Below are 16,610 nucleotides of genomic sequence, written 5' to 3'. Positions count from 1 at the left end.
GAGGAGCCTTAAACCTACACAACACTACAGAAATTTCTAGCACAGTCAATACTTTTAAAGCTGTTGTGTATGTAAAATTTTCTTCCTTACTCTCAACTGAATTGTCTGCATCCAAGATCAACATGTGCACTGGATTTAAGAGTGATTTAATGCTAGTAAAATGGCCTGAAAGTCTCCTATTGTTCTCTCATTTTTTAAGAACAAAATCAACCCTAATTTCTAACCATACCTGTTGCCTAATTATATGGATTATAGAAATTCATGCAGGGTACTGAAATGAAAGTAAAAGCAGTGTATGTGTATATGGATACACACTCTCTCACAGGACAGTTGTGCCCCTTCACATCAGTTCCACTATAATGTTTTAACTTGTGGCAGTAAGAACATGAAAAGAATTCCCAGGAGACTGGAAAAAGACTGAGATCATCTGAGATGACATACTAAACTGAAGCACAATTTAGAATCACAGACAAGGGGGGAGTGCTTTTTAATCATGGCCATGTAGAACTCAATTTTTCAAGGGAAGGTTGAACAAAGTTGAACTTAAGAGCTGAGTCTTCACAGAAGCTGGAACTTTAGTGGCAGTCAGGTAGACAGCGTGGAGCAAACAGGAATCATCTTCATCCACAAGAATCAGCAGCACCAGCTTATTTCTAAACAGAAAGATAGAAGTGAACATATTTCAAGTTACAGCTTCATGCATTTTCAACACAGACTTTGAAAGAGTTGCCTCTGAATTGCAATTATAAGCATGAACACCTACCTGGGTGTTAAGTAATTCTTCAATCTTATTCTGGATCTGCCCATACACATCATTAAACAGCTCCTCCTTTGATTTTGTTCCATTCAAGTGCACTGAAAGTAAAGTAAGAGAGTATAACTGAATGTTTCTAAGCTTGCCAGATCTTAATTTAAAAAGCATGCACCTGACTGGTATGAGAGAAATACACTCCCTCAACCTGCTTCATTCACCTCTTCTCATGCATCTAACCAGTATGTATAGAGCAGGTCTGAAAAGCAATCTCATGAACTGCTCTTGTCATTAAAGACTTACCCACACCAACTCCAAGTTCTTCCATTATCTTCCTGTGCTTTACATACATAGGCCAAACGTGGCCATCAAACAGTCCAGGTGGATCTGGTACAGTGTAATTCCTTGAACTGTAAATTAAAGCATTGTTACTCAAAAGTAGTGTAATTACAGTTCAAAGAAATACTATTTTACTCAGTTTCTCTACACACTACCCTGAGCCTGTTGTCTCCAATGTAGTTTCTCAGCTTATGGAAAGTCAGTATTTAGCAAGAGCTGCAAGCACAAAAATACCCAAGTAAGTTGGAATTTGATGGGCAGGTCCAAAGAGTTCAAGATGCAAAAAGAGTTCCCAAGACAGACTGATCTAAACATTGATGAGTAAACTCCGAAAGCTATAGCAGAACTTTGGGTAAAACAGCTGTTTACTTATTCGTCTTGAAGTGTAACTTCAAGTTTAACACATTCCATTTGCATTAAGAACAGTGTATATGTACAACAATACAGCCAAGTGTAAACCTCCACATAGTTCAAGATCTGGGAACCCTATCATGGGAAAACCAGCAAGGGAAAAGACTAGTGAAAGGTCTGTGCAGAAACTGAGCATTACATACACAAACACAATAGCTCGGTAGGAAGCTTTGGGTTGGTTTACTGAAGGAAGCTACAGTCTTCTAACAAAACAGCTACATTAGCATTTATGCCTTCTTATCTAAAAGCTTCAGAGAAACAAAATCTTGAACAGAGTAAGATGTTACTGGGCTTACAAGGAAACTCAGAAAGATAAATTTACCTTCTTCTCCTTTTGCACTCTTCATATGGAATGGAAAGAAAGTACCGATGGTGGAATACATCAATCAGTGGCCTGAAAGAGAGACACGTGTTTGGTTACAGTAGTAAAAATGGAAAGATAAAACTACATCCATTTCCTGTACCCAGAGCAACCTTCAGACTTGTGACACCTAAACTCAGCAGTAGGACAAAATGTAGAAGTCAAAATGTATGGATGCATATTTGATTACCTGTAGGTGTAAAGCAGGAAGCCTTCAACGATAAGAATGTGAATTGTTTCATCTCCTCCCTCCTTATCTGGCAAGATCTGGGCATCCAGTGTGTTGTTGATCCCATGAGAACGTTCAAACTTGACTGGGTTTTTAATCCAAGCATTTATGGTGCTCATCATGGCTTCCATATCTAATGCACTAATCACTAAGACAAAACAGACAACTATCATTAAGCAGTAATTAAATATTATCTAGTAATACAGTCAGTACAAAACAGTGCACATAAAGAATCAAAATACTCCACGTTTTTCAGTTATGCTTTGAAATACGGTAAGAAAGGCTTACCATCATACTGTTTAAACCCATCTTCAACTTCTATTTCATCTTGGGGCTGAAACAGTAATAAGAAAAAAAAAAAAAAAACCTACTTGGTCAGGAAAACTACCGAGAAACTCAATACCCATTTCAAAGCAAAATTCAAGACTCAAACCCTGAAGCTACCAAAGAGGCTCTTCACCCTCCACCAGGTTCCTTTGCATGCAGATAAAAAAACAACAGTACGAGGCTCAGATAAAGCCGCCCGCTTCTCTATCTTCCCAGCGACACGAGCACACCGTGCAGCCCTCCATGGGGACGGAGAATCACCCGGACACGCTGGAGCGCTTATCCGCCGGGCGCACGGGCCCAGCCTGGCTCTGCAGAGGCGGCGCAGGGCGGGCACCGCGCCAGCAGCGCGGGCGGAAGCCCGCGGGGGTCACCCCGCGCCCTCCCGCGGCCGGCAGGGCCCGCTCACCTTGAAGAAGTCGTCCTGGTGCACCACGCTGCAGTTGGGCAGGGCCCGCATCAGCCGCCGCGTCAGGGTGGTCTTGCCGCCGTTCGTGACCCTGCGGCGAGAGCGCGGCCGTCGGGGAGCGCCACGTGGGGACCGGGTAACCCACACATCCCCCGGGCACTGCGGCACCGAGAGGGCCGGCGGAAGGGACCCGCGCCCGCACCGCCCCCCGAGCCGCCCCCCGGCCCGGCCCGGCCCCGGCTCTCACCCGCCGATGCCGATGATGATGTTCATGGCGTGTCCCGCGGCCGCCCGGCCCGACTCCTACCGCCTGTCCTGAGGGGCTGGGAAGGGGGGGGGGACCCGGTGTCTCCGGTACCGGCCGCCTACGTGCCTGAGCCGGGACCCGGGCAAGGGGAGGAAGGGGCCGGAGAAGAGGAGAAGGTGGAGAGGGGAGAGGCCAAACGTCAACTGCGGGTCCGCGCCATGGTGGCTCTGAGCAGCAGCAGGGCCGGTCCGCGCCGCGCCGCGCGCTCCGCAAAGGGGGGTGCCTCCTCCGCGCGCGCGCCTTCCCCTCGCGCCCCGCCGCGCCCATTGGGCGGCCACCGCCTCCCCCCGGCCAATGGGGAGCGGCGCGGAGCGGGCGCCTCGCGGTGATTGGCTGCGGCGCTCTCAGTCAGGCCGGGCGGTGTTACAGCGCGGCCGCTGGGGGGCGCTCGTTGGGCGCCGCGCCGGGCACGGCCGGGCGCGCCGATGGCGGGGGCGTGGCGCCCCCACGCGGCTCCGGCGGCGCAGGGCGGGAGAGGAGCTGCAGCAGTGCCGGGCGCTCGGCCGGGCCCCTCCGCCGTGGTGTTGCCGGTGGCCCGCTCCGGACACCGGCCCGGCTCTCGGCACTGAGGAGCTGCGCTGGGGACGGGCGGCGGCGGGGCCGGGGCTGGACCGGCCATAACTCCCCGCGAGGGCGCGGCGGGGCGGGGAGGCCGCGCGCGCGGTGCGCAGGGCGCCCCCTGGCGGAGCGCGCGGCCCAGCGCGTGTGAAGGTCACGGCGTGTCCTCGCGCCGGGCCGTGAGGGGGCTGCGCGAGCCCGGGGAGAGCTGACCGGGAACGGCCCCGAGCAGCCCCCGCTCCCCCTGCTGCCCTCACACGCTGCTCCTTGGCGGCCCTGTGAGTCCCTCGGCAGCGCCTGCCGGGGCTCGGACTCCTCCAAACGGCTGTGCCTGAGGGACTTCACCTTTTCTTTCTTTTATCCTTTTACAAAGAAGGGGAAATTATGGTCACAGCTTTCTTTTTCCTTTTTTTTTTTTTTCATTTTTTTTCTGGTAATTTAATCTGAATTTCTGTTTAGTGACATTAAATTCCCTAAGTTACAAACCAGTAACTCTGTTCACCATGTTTACAATGCTGGTGGCTGGTGTGCTGCCAACCATTTTCTTGCTTCTCATCCTTTTGTGATTTTTGCTAATTTTCTTCTGGTAGGACCACAGGCAAATCTCAGTTGATTTCTTTCACAGTTATTTTTAACTTCCAAAGGGAACACGTAATTTGACCTCTTGACTTTTCTTCTTTTTTGAGGAGGAATAGACATTTAGTTGAAAATGTATTTGTTTCATTTTGTGATTACAGTTATTTAGATCATTTTCACCGTGAAATAGAAGAACTGCCTTTGTGGTTTGGGGTATTTTTTGTGGTGGTTTTGTTTGTTTGTTTGTTTTTGGGGAGGTTGTTTTTATTTTTTAAATATATGTGCTTTGAATATATAGCTTTGAAAAGGAGGAGCTCCTCACAGACTACGCCCAAATTCCTTAGGTTAAAAATACCAACACACCTAGACTAATGAAGGTCTCAGGTGAAACCCTATTCTCAGCTTCCTAAAGCTCCAGGGTGGCAGAAGACCAAGAGATACATTCATGCTACATAATAGCATTATTATGTAGTGAGGACTGCATCCCAAACTTAGTTCAGAATCTGTACATACTCAGGTAAAATCAGGATGTTATTTGCAAGCAGTTAAACTCACTCTACTTCAGGATTTTAGCTGTTTGGCTCCAAAGTCTTGGTCATTTATTGTCTTGTACTCCTCACCTTTCACCAAGCAAGATGCACTCTTCAAGTTTCATGCTCAAAACCAGTATCTGAAATACAAATGCTGATTTTTTGCCACACCTTGCCATTCAAATATATAAACATACAATTGTTGGAGGATTTTAACAGATATCAAATGAGCAAAGGTTAATGAACAAATTAGAAGCACAGTGGCAATTAGGCTGAAATATGCTTCTCACATCAACTCAGTACTGATAGAGCTGGAATGAAAATGGCAACTGGACTCAGTTAATCACAGTTTAACAGTGAATTGGGGCAGGGTGATGGCAGCCTGTGCCTGATGTGTGATAATATACATGAACTGTACCCCCATTGTCCTTCACTGGTAGCTCCAGCCAAGAATTTTACATTATCGGACTTTGAGTCTAAAGTTGGGAAGAATAAACATGTTTAGTGTTGTTAATTATCAGGATCACTGTGCACCTCTCATGTCTGTGCAAAGAGGATTCTTTTGTTTTGATTCGGGCAAATATTTTCCGTTGATACTTTGTAAGCAAAACACAAGAGTATTTTGAATACTTTTTAATACACAGCAATGGTACAACAAATTGAATGTTATGCTCAGGAAAGTAAATCTGAGCCTTCATAAAGCTCTTGGGCACTTTAAGGCTCCGGGCTCCAGAAGGGCAGTGCATCCTGCCATCGGATCCAGCATCCGTGTCTGCGCGTGCTAGCCATTTCCCAGGCCCTTTGTCCCCTCTGCTCGATGATACTGCTGCCATGGTGAAAAACAGAGGGAAAGAACAACAGGATATTGTCCCATTCTACTCTGCGTGCCAACTGTGACAAAATGTTGTTTTCTCCTCGATTTGGGGATCCTTGTTGGGGATTCTCGTTGGCTTTTACTAGTCCTGAGTGAGCCTGGAGACACTGAGGTGTTTTTAAATTTCTCCCCGTTAGTGTGGAGACCTTGAGTTTCCGGGAGGAAGGTGGTGTCCCATGCACTGGCGCGAACACCGCCGTCCTGGGGGATGATTCTCTGGCTCATGTAGCGGAAAAGAAGCGTCGTGGTGTAAAACACAACAGGAAGAGGCTGAGCACGCCTCGTGCCAGGGGACACCTGCAGAGCTGCCGCAGGGGTGGAAGTGAGCCACGGGCTGCAGGGGGAGTGCTGAGAAAACTGCACGGCTGCACAAATCTGACGCCAAACCAGGGCGCTATTTTTGGTCTCCGCTCTGCTGTTCTGACACCTGTGGGCTCGCGTGAAGCGCGCAGCTCACTTGGGCAGCACCTCCTCCAGGAGCCGAGGAGCCGCCGCAGGGCACGGGATCGCAGCGCAGCGCTCCTGCTTAGCCAACGGGACTAATTATAGCCCAGGAATATGAACTGTGAACGTGCTGGAGTTGCCGAGACGGGAGCTGGCTGTATGCCAGCGCTCGAATGAGGGCACACCATCCCGGCAGGACTGCCTGGGAGCTGCAGGAAACCCCGAGGTATGTGCGAGCCCCACGGAGGGAGATGGACACATGGGGGGTAAGGCAGGAGGACGAGAACCGTTCAGCCCTTACTGTGGGATGAGGATGCTGTCATCTCAGTCAGTCTGCTCTCGAAATAGGTTATCACTGCAGAGGGACACACTTCGTGATTTTTAAGAAAATCTGCATGTGAAGTGATAGCAAAAGCTTCGGCTTCTGCATTTTCTTATGGTAGTGTGGGCCACTGTCCCTTCTAGTGGTGATAAAGATCATTATGAGAGGACGAGGAGAGTTTAAAAATTTATCCACCCAGGATAAAATGAAATAATGTATGACACGTTCTGCAATAACGCATCATATGGACTACCTAAGGCAAAGGGACAGACATAACAAATGCTTTGAAAGATAAATGGCAGAAATTTAAGAAATCTATTTGAAGCGTGAGAAGTGAGGAAGTGTAAGAAAACCACAAAGGTGAAAGAAATAGATGTGCTAATTACATAATTGTGGGACTACATAAGAACTGCCTGTGAAGGGGGAAGCTTATGCTGTTTGGTTGTGAGAGCTTTAGTGGGCGTTCAGAAAGATTGAATTGCTGAAGCTGTAACTTCTGTTAAATGGTAAGCTTGAACAACTAACAAAATCTTCTTTATAAATGAACATGTTATAATATTGTTTTAATGAACAAGTTGGTATGAAAGGCTACTCCATAGCCCTGGGTTTGATTCGAAGGAAGATACGTTAAAAAAAAAAAAAAGTCAGTGACTACTGAAAGTTGGGCTGTGTCCTGACTGCAGGGCACTTAGAGTCAGTGAGTCTCCTGGTTGCGTGTCCAGTTCAGGAGTGCCATGTTAATAGTTTTGTGTGTTCTGGGAAGCTCCAGGCTCTAATGAATGATTTCTCTTGCTGGTATACAAGGCCCTTCTTTTCTCTTTTAAGGGCTATTTGGAGTTGTACAAGGCTCTTTGCTTTAAGCTTTTCTATGTCTAAGAAGAGTAACCATATCAGATGTAAAGCCCAAACTTTCTTTTGCACTGGTTTGTAAATGTTAAGTGGTCGATCTGTTGTGGTTCAAAGTTAATTTCTTTCAAAACAGTAAATAATTCATAAGTATTGGCTAGCTCTGCTTACAGACAGATCATAGACTGTTAAACAAGACCTCACTTAATTCTACCATTGTTTTTATTATATTTCTGTAAAGAACTTACGTTCCTGTCTGTGATTAAATACACAGAGTTCTTACCCCTGGTTTCTGACATGGACATACTGATTTTAAATTGATGCTACTCTCTTTTCCTGGTGTGTTTAAGAATGTAACAGTCTTGCTTTAGTCTTATGAATTGCCTATTTCTCAATAACTCTTACAAAACTTTGATATATTCAATGTAAACTTCAATAATAATCTCTTTACAGGTATACTGATCAGATGCATTCTGTGATCTTTACCAGTGAACCTGCACAAGCAATTCCTTTCTAAGTTCACTCGAGGAACTGCATCTTGGTCCTTGTACTCCTCAAACTCCTAGAGAAATAATTTCACTTAACAAGACCTTATTACCTACTGAGAAATATAATGACTGAGTTCCTGGTTTGTTTTAACTGGTGCAATGGTGAACAGCCCCAGCCGGTAGGTAGATGCACAAATGCCACCTTTGTCATATTTGAAATTTTTTCTTTCAGTTACAGAGAAAACACTTTCATTGTCCTGTTGTTTTGATTAGTTTGGGCAAAGTAATGCAAAAGCCAAAACCAGTCCGTTTGAACTACGTGTGCTTTGCCAGAAACTTGGACCCTATGACTGTTTGCAGTTCTCAGACCCTGACTTTCCAACATTAAATGGAGTTTTTGCTAAAATGTAATTAGCAGCAATAAAAGTGTCTTTGATCTTGTCTTATTGCGAACAGCCTGAAACTTCAGCCTGGTTGCTGTGAGGTTTAATTAGGGGTCAGTGCTGGATATCTATTTTTATCTCAGCTGCTTGTTTCTATCTGAAAGCTGCTCATGTTTTCTGAACAGAGACCTAAGATATCTTCTTTTTTGTAGAAGAGGCGTCGGAGACTGGACCGGAATATGATTGGAGAGCCAATGAATTTTGTACACACCGCACATGTTGGGGCAGGAGAGATGAGCAGTGACTACACATCAGTAAGTGTGCACCTCTTGGGTTAGCAGACACCTCCACTCAGTAACCTGTAGAGCAGGCAGCTAATAAAATATTAGATAATTGTAAGACAGAGTAAAATCTCCCCTTTTTTTTTTTTTAATCAATAGAAGGTCATTAGAAGAGAACTGTCTTTTCGTTTGTAAACATGAGATACTGTGGGAGATACACTCAGGAAGTGCCCATTTCCTCAGTATCTTTACATATGATGAGAACCTTTTGGATATGGATTCTGTGGATGCATTTGATACTGGGAGCAGATAACACATCACCTTGAAGTCAAAGCTGTGCCAGAGTGAGGGATGTAAGAATAAGTGGATTTTGGATAGCAAAACACCTCTCATACACTGACTTGAAAGAGTATTTAATAATCCTGGGTTTAGTTGTTATTTTTCCCTACTACAGTTGGCATGTAGCACTGTAAACACATGGCCCACCTGTCTTTTCAATTTGATGCTTTTAGTAATTGCCCTGGCAACCAGAATTTATAAAATGCATGTTCTAATAAACTTTTTTTCTAGGCTGTATCAATTCAGGACCACATGAAGTCTAAAGGTGGCTACACAAATGGCACTTCTGCAACTGTTGAAATGTAGGAAACTGAGAGAAGGCTGAAATCTGCTCTATGAGGACCCCCTGGACTGTGCTTTCATATTCTCTAAAACCTCTTTATTATGGAGTAGGGAGAGTACTTGAATTATAAATAGGTCAGTACAAGCTTTGGTGTTCTTTGCACAATACCTTCTGAAGGGGTTATTGTAAATGATCCTTAAAATGGTCTTTTGTGGTAGTGTTTGTAGTGGCAACTGTAATTTGTCACTGTGGATGAATTCCTAGCTCTGTCCCAAAAACCTTACAAAGTTGTCTTGTAGGATGGAATTTGAAGTCAGTATGAATTGTTTGGGATTTTGGTCTCTGTCTTTTTCTCCCCTCATGAAATGCAGACTGATTTAATTGGAAGGTATTGCATGTTTTCACTTCTAACATAGGCTAAATTGAGAGCCAAGTATGGTCTTGTAATTTTCATAAAACTTTGGACCTGTTTTTTAGATGTTTTACAACCTAAGGCATAACTCTTTGGTATTTTTAATGTCTTTTGATGGTGAACAAACTAATGTGATATACGTAGCTGAGTCTGCAAAACACAGTGAAACTTCTGCCTTGCTGTGATAACACTTTTGTAACTAAAAATGGAGGTTTTGCAAACATAAGGACTCTCAAATGAGACTTAGAACAACAGATGTGTCTCAGTGACTGGGCTGCCTCCCATCCACACACACACTGGTGTGACTGGCAGGTATTACTGCAACACAGCTGATGGTACCTGCCAGTTAACTTCAAGGGGTGCTGAAATATGCTCATAACTGTGTGTTAATTTTGCATGATTACCATTGATTTTTAAACTAAACTTATATAAGCTTACTCTCTTTCTTACCCATCTCTAACAGTAACCATACAGGACTTCAAGGGATATCTTGCTGATGTTTCTGGCTCTTTAATTGAATGACTGTTTCAGAATTTTTTCTTGCATGTGGTTTAAGTGATACAACCATGTGAAGTACACACTCTCAAAGTGAAAAGTTGCAGGGGAATAGTAAATGGAAAGAGTGTCTTGCAGAGTTCCAGCACTTCCTAAATATTTAAAGAAATAGCCATAAATATTTAGACATACTGAAATTAAGTTTATTACTGAGTTCCTATTGATCTTTCTATTAAATGATAGGACAAAACTCCTGAAGTCGAGCAAGGTTTTCCTTTTACCCAATCACTGACAACTGTTCCCCAGCTCAAAATTTTTATGACTAGCAGTGTAGAAACTCAGGACATCCTCTTGCTAGCAGGGGATTAACTAAACACAAGCTTTTCAATTGCTGCCATATCATCACCAGGTATGCTGGAAGTCAGTGAAGTTCTTTCCTTGCACTATGCAGAACATCAGTTATGAACTTCTTTCCGTTTAAAAAAAAATCTAGCTGGCAAATCTTTTAACTTCTTTGATTCTGTTTGTAGTTGGTGATACTTCTTAAATCTAGATTGCAGGCTTTGCTGAATTGTTAGGCTGCCTTTTTGAGTACAGTAGGGAACTTAAAACATGAAAGGTAGCTCTGTCCTGTATGTGTTCAAAAAATAACTTCCCCTCCCCCATTTCATCTTTAAGGGCCAAAGAGGAAGGGGGAGTATCACTTTCTATAACAGTCAACAGCTGATCATAACATTCTGTAATCACATGACAGAAATCTAATATCTGTGTCTTGCTAGATCTTTACTCTTGAATCAAAATGCACATCAGATTTTAATATATTTTAAAATTAGCATAGTTAGCTGCACATTTAGCTTTTGAAAGTCTTTCATATTACTGTCTTCTAACTTCAGGTATATTCCAACCACCAGAGTTTAAAGACAGAGTTTAAAGAAGATAAATCCTGCATACTGTTGAGGAAGCATGAAGTGTCCAAGCTGTTACAAAAAATAGATTCCAATTCACCTGCTATTATACTGAGTTCATGCATTCAATTATTCAATCACCTGCCCAGAAAAATGGGTGGTAGGGCAGATGTCATGAAGAAAATGGATTGTAAGAAAACAAATTGAACAGGAGTTACAGTTTCCCAAAGACCCATTTGGTAGGTTTAAGATTAGTGGTGTTACTAGAAATAAAGGGGTTGGTCATCATGTCAGTTCTTGTCTCTAAAAGTAAATCAACTGAGAATTTATTATTAAACCCTTATTTAGAGAAAAATCCTAATTTTCATCATGCAAACCAAGTAGCGCTATCTGATGTAAAACCAACCTATTTTCCTCAGAGTATAGAGTATTATAGAGGTCCATAATAAAGTATCACATAATTAAAACGAAATTATTTGTCATTGCATTAAGAGTGCCATTATTTTTAAAAATCTAAACAAACATAAACACATGTCTTGGGACTTAGGTATTTTCTTGCTCTATATTTAGAAACCTTACGTAGCTGTAATCTGTCATGTAACTCAGTATAAGTGTATTTCAGTTGTAACAAATATGTTGAATTGGGCACTTGAACTCTTTTCATATTGTGGAAAATCTTGATATTTTCTCTGCACTGAAAACCTGTTGGTTAAGTGGAGGGATCAGGGTGGCTTGAACTTTCACTGCACAAAATCAAATTTCTCCACTAGAGAGCACAGTTTTACATCAAGTCTTCTCTGCTCTATGCAAGCTTTCATTCCATCGTGGTGTTTGGTGGCTTGTTTGGTGGTTTTTGAACTTGACTGGAATAAAATACAGAAATAATACCGATTGATCATATTTTTTACTACATTGTAGGCTGTGAAGACCTTTTACCAAGACAATCAAGTACCATTACTACTCTAACTTGGTGGCATTTTATGGTTTCTTTTTGTAGTCAGAAGTAAAATAACTTGCAAGCAGAGCAGGATCAGGTGTTTTATATGTAATCTGTCAGAGCCTCACCACTGTTTGCTTCTTTAAAAAAGAAAAAGTCATGGGAGGGGGAGTTACTTCCAATACTACCTGTCTTATCCCTTGATGTCCCTGCTAGGCTTTACTGACTGTCCCATAATGCTGCATAAACCTGGGGTCAGTATGTAGAAAAGGTATTTGGCCTTTTCACAACCTAATGTGTCTAATGTTTCCCGTAGAGCAGCTTTTTAACAATTATGTGGTGTCGTGCTATGTTCAAGTTAGCCTGTGATATAAGTTGTAACCCAGGCATGCAGTGCTATTCCTTTGTATGCTCTTGCCATTTTGGACCATCAGGTTCTTCTGTAGCTTCCACTCTGTACTGACAAAAAATGTTAAGAGATGAATAAATACCCTTAACCTTACTATGTCGGCAAACATAAGCACAATTCAACAATGTTAATTTTCATGTTCATGAAATTCACTGTATATTACCAAATGCAGTAACACTGAAAAAAAATAATCAGATCTGTCAATGAAAGGCTGCTCCTGACTATGGTCAGATTTACTTTGCTATCAGCAATGTGACACTGCCATAAAAACCCAACTGCTGAAGATAAGAATGATCTTGTCTGCCTTTCATAATTACTGTGGAACTACAGGAAGACAACATTGCTGTTTTATAGCTGTTTTAACCCCACTGCAGATATCCTGTGGTGAGTGTGTTCCTGTAAGGCTTCCAGATACTTTGTGGTTCTGCAAACTTGTACAGTCAAGAATCTCAGGCAGTTTTTTCACTGTGTTAGGAAATCACTGAGATGAAGTTAGGCAGTTGGGGAATATGAGGTAGAAGCCAGATCTTCCTAGTGTTTTTGTCTTCTGCTCTCAGGAGAACAAACTCTTCAATGGGACAGATTACTGAAACTACTTCCCAACTCTGGTTTAGTAGATTGTGCTTCTAGTTTATGGCTCCTGGAGGTAGACTTCGAATTCTAAAATCTGTAAGGCAGGTGAATCACACACTAAGGGCTAATGTCAAAGATGTGGAGTTCTGAAATAAAAAAAATCTGGTTCACTAGATTGTAGATTGGTTTTAGGGCAGAAAATGCAGACAAGCCATAAAAAGAAAGTTTTTCTAAAACCAAGGCTGCTTGGAATAAAACTTTCTCATTTATTTATTTTTAAAAAGCTGAGACCTGCATTTTTAGCTCCTTGCTACTGTAGTACCACTCTTACTATGTACCTTTCTGTTTTAATACAGGGACTGAATTGACAGAGTTTAGCTCCAAGTAGCAGTTAATGCTTGAAATTCAAAATTTTAGCTGCATACCTCTACAGCTGAAGCCCTGTGTGCCTAAGGATGCTGTAAGTGGTTGGTGCTTGGACTTCTGCAGATAAACTGTCCTTTCTTCATTCACAGTAATTTGTCTGGCACACAAGGCCCAAGGTACTCACATCAGTAGTTTTCCTGATGATATTTATGTGGTTACAGTGTATATGTAAAAGGTTTCTAGTCCTGTACAGAATAGGTCCTTTCTAGGAACTGGCCTGTTGGACAGCTTCTCCCTCAACAGAGCCTCAAGCTGTGGAGTTATTTCACCTTGTCACACACACAGCTCTGAGCTCTACTTTGCTGTGTGAAAGCATAAAGTTCCCTTGTTATGGCTTAAGTTTTTGTACTCCAGGGAAGGTGTTGGAGAGGCCAACAGGTACATCAGGAACTACAGAAACAATGAGGTATAGAAGTGAGGGAGGCTTATCCCTGGAGAGGCACTGTGGTATACAGTGATGAGGAAGGAGCAGGGAGCAGAACACGTGCATGTTGACATTTGTTATCTGCAATGCACAAGACAGCTTTGTCAATATCAATTGGAAAATACCTGTAATATGTGCATAATTGGTATATGGAGGAAACTGGGCACTTAATGCATGACTAAGCTGGGACTTTGAGACACAGATTGCCAATACCACTTTAATGAATTATAGTATCCTCTTCCTGCAGTGGCTTACAAAGCTGTTTACAGAAAGTGTGGAGTCACCCAGAAAAGTAGCTCTGGTTTCAGCTGTTACACACTGATGTCACATATATGTTTGGGAGACAAGATGGCCTTTCCTTTTTTTTTCTCTTTTTTTTTCTGCTGTGTGTGAGGTTGCAGATATTCTAAACGCTGAGGTCTGCTGCACCCAATGGAAAACAAGCCAAATAAATTTAGTGAATGCAAAGTAGCAGTAGTAAAAGTGAATTTGCCTTTGATCCACTGTGCTGCCAAAGCTTCAGGGAAACTAACTAGATCCATCTGATATTCAGATTCCAGGTCTTGGAAAGATAGGGACAAATTGGAGTGAAAGGTCATGAAGACTTCCTTGTGCCTGAGGAAGTTTGGGTAATAGTCTCCTGGACCCTCTGCAGGCTGAGATGTCAAGAGGCCACCCTGGCTACACCAGATTTCCATTAATGCCTTTTCTCCTGATGCTGTGTAGAGAATGGAAAGACAAAAGAACACAGGGAAAGCACTCTGAGTAGGCAGGGATAATACTAGTATATGTTCCTGTGCCAAAAAAGCTCCCAACTTGACATACTCGATACTGAGGCTGCTGTCTTTACCTGGGAACTTAGAGATGTGCAAGTGTTGTAACACAATCCTGTGCCCTTTCAGGGAGAGTGGGGTGTACAGGGAACCATGGCACGGTCTGCTTTGGCCTCTGCACTGCCTAAACCCAGCTTATCAAGGTTTGCAGTAAGGCTACTGAACACCTTCTGGTTGTCACTTGTTCCATACATCCTGTTTCTGTGCATCCCATTAGCATGACCAAAATCCTAAAATGATACCCAAAACCTTAGTTTGAATAGAAGTTCCCTTCTCTTAATCTAGTTTTAATGTCATTTAGAAGACAGTAGTAACAGCTGGACAAGAACAACAACTTTGAGGTGTCTGTTGAGACCTCTACAATTAAGTAGTCATGAAATCAAGGCCACTTGAAACTACTTTACCTTTTAAATTTTGTGTTGTTATTAAAACAATGTAAAAGGGAAGAATATTCTAAACAAATTTTAAGTTTCCCCTAATATTTGCATATGAATCCAAACTGAACAAAACCAAGGTTATTATTACTAAGGGCCCAGCCTAATTCAGGGGTGAAAAAAAAAAGAGTGAATTATGTCTTTTAGTGCTTTAATATACATTTTAATATATATGTATATATTTAGACCTTCATCTTAAGTAATGTGTAAGGAAATAAGCCATTCTTTTAAACTGAAATTAGTATGATTGTTTTGGCTTACTGAAAGTTAAAAAAAAAAGGACTTAAAATCTACATTTAAACTACTGAGAGAGAATCTGATGTGCTTTTAAAGCTGACATTGGCCTGTACAAGTGGATGACTAATTAATTTCATATTTCTTCATCAAAGAGTTAGAAAAAGTGTTTGGTTACAGGATTATTTTTATTTTATATATAGTTGTGTATTTACATGCATCTGATCTTGTTGATGCTTAAGAAATACATGTATATTTTACATAACTTACCTGAGCTGAGTCTAAAGGTGAATGAAGACTATCCTGATAACCAGTAATTAGTGAGCTCTCTGAAATTAAGGATTCGTAGATCTGACAAAACAATGGCACTTATTCTAGACATAAATCTATTTTTTAAAAATGGATCTAATACATGTAATTTGAAAGTCCAGACTCAACATGAGCTGGGGCTGCATATTAATGGTGAAAGAAATATGCTTTTAAATGCAGTTACCCACATTTACCCTTGCAGTCTCTACCACAGGGAATATTAAAACTTGACTCAATACCTTTGAGGGTGTGATACAAACTTGAAAATATAATTCAAAAATAAGGTTTGCAGCCCTTCATTAATGCATGCTAATGTGTCCTTGCTGCATAATGGTGTATGAGTAAGGCTTTCACTAGTTTCTTTCAACTACTTTAAACATCACCTTGAAAATGCATTACATTAGTTGTTCTCTCTGCTGCATAATACTCAGTGAACTAGGGTATGTCTTGCTTGCATAGATTAATATTTGCTGGTGTTCAGATAAGGCTGTTAGTCCACGGGGAAAAGTTGCTACCTGTGCTTGTATTAATAAATAGTTCTTAAACACTGTCTGTGTTCTGGATCATTCTCTTGCCAGGAGATACAGGTCCCATCAGGCTGCTGCACATGTCCCTGTGCTTGCCATGTGTGCCTGTCTCACAGAGACAGCAGGTTCCAGTAACAATGTTTCCTGTGCCCTTTTAATCAAGAGGTTTCACAGCCTTATTTTGCTGTTTCCAGGCTCCAGCCAAAGAGCTGTGAAAGTATGAAGCACTGAAAAGACTTTATAGGATGGAGTAAAATATTCTTTGGTTAAACCTCTTCCTTTTCCTCATCACCTGTTTTATTCTGTCCTATTTCTCTAGTGCCTACTAATTTTCTTAAAAATATATTCAGTATTTGGGACAATGTTCTCTTTTAGTTCTTAGAAGTTAATACAACACGTTACAAATCCCTTTGAAGCTTGTTGATTAATGCACCAAAAATCCCTTCTATCTGATTTTTGTATGACATAACTGTTTGATGAGCAGAGTTTAGTCACTTTTGCAGTCTTAGTCCTGCAAAAATTATGCAATGTTTTCTCTTAAATACCTAATGCTGATAGCCATTCTCCCAAATGTGCCTACCTGAGAAGGCAACTATCTTCTGTTTATGGCATTTAATGCAAAATTAACAGAATT

General features: G+C 42.1%; 2 protein-coding genes across 2 annotated transcripts; one reads left to right on the top strand and one right to left on the bottom strand.

Annotated features, from left to right (window-relative positions):
- Positions 1-456: 456 nt before the first annotated feature.
- LOC113947608 (nicotinamide riboside kinase 2-like) lies at positions 457-3,370 on the bottom strand. Its single transcript, XM_027644352.1, has 8 exons — positions 3,075-3,370; positions 2,828-2,918; positions 2,380-2,425; positions 2,053-2,239; positions 1,824-1,895; positions 1,055-1,161; positions 764-855; positions 457-653 (listed from the first exon to the last, which is right to left on the bottom strand). The coding sequence occupies exons 1-8, from the start codon at positions 3,098-3,100 to the stop codon at positions 648-650; spliced, it is 627 nt and encodes a 208-aa protein (XP_027500153.1). The 5' UTR covers positions 3,101-3,370; the 3' UTR covers positions 457-647.
- Positions 3,371-5,495: 2,125 nt separating this feature from the next.
- Positions 5,496-15,999, top strand: LOC113947610 (CDC42 small effector protein 2-B-like). Its single transcript, XM_027644356.1, has 4 exons — positions 5,496-6,342; positions 7,738-7,951; positions 8,368-8,469; positions 9,007-15,999. The coding sequence occupies exons 2-4, from the start codon at positions 7,898-7,900 to the stop codon at positions 9,079-9,081; spliced, it is 231 nt and encodes a 76-aa protein (XP_027500157.1). The 5' UTR covers positions 5,496-6,342; positions 7,738-7,897; the 3' UTR covers positions 9,082-15,999.
- Positions 16,000-16,610: the final 611 nt, after the last annotated feature.

Source organism: Corapipo altera, unplaced genomic scaffold, assembly GCF_003945725.1.
Source record: "Corapipo altera isolate COAL_440 unplaced genomic scaffold, ASM394572v1 50, whole genome shotgun sequence".
Taxonomy (NCBI): Eukaryota; Metazoa; Chordata; class Aves; order Passeriformes; family Pipridae; genus Corapipo; species Corapipo altera.
This window is presented reverse-complemented; position numbering and strand designations above follow the sequence as displayed.

Coding starts and splice junctions, on each gene's coding strand:
- LOC113947610 (XM_027644356.1), top strand. CDS start 7,898: ATGACTGAGTTCCTGGTTTGTTTTAACTGGTGCAATGGTGAACAGCCC. Junction 7,952..8,367: donor ATGGTGAACAGCCCCAGCCG/GTAGGTAGATGC, acceptor TCTTTTTTGTAG/AAGAGGCGTCGGAGACTGGA. Junction 8,470..9,006: donor TGAGCAGTGACTACACATCA/GTAAGTGTGCAC, acceptor CTTTTTTTCTAG/GCTGTATCAATTCAGGACCA.
- LOC113947608 (XM_027644352.1), bottom strand. CDS start 3,100: ATGAACATCATCATCGGCATCGGCGG. Junction 2,240..2,379: donor TGGGTTTAAACAGTATGATG/GTAAGCCTTTCT, acceptor GTTTTGTCTTAG/TGATTAGTGCATTAGATATG. Junction 1,896..2,052: donor TTCCTGCTTTACACCTACAG/GTAATCAAATAT, acceptor TCTCTCTTTCAG/GCCACTGATTGATGTATTCC.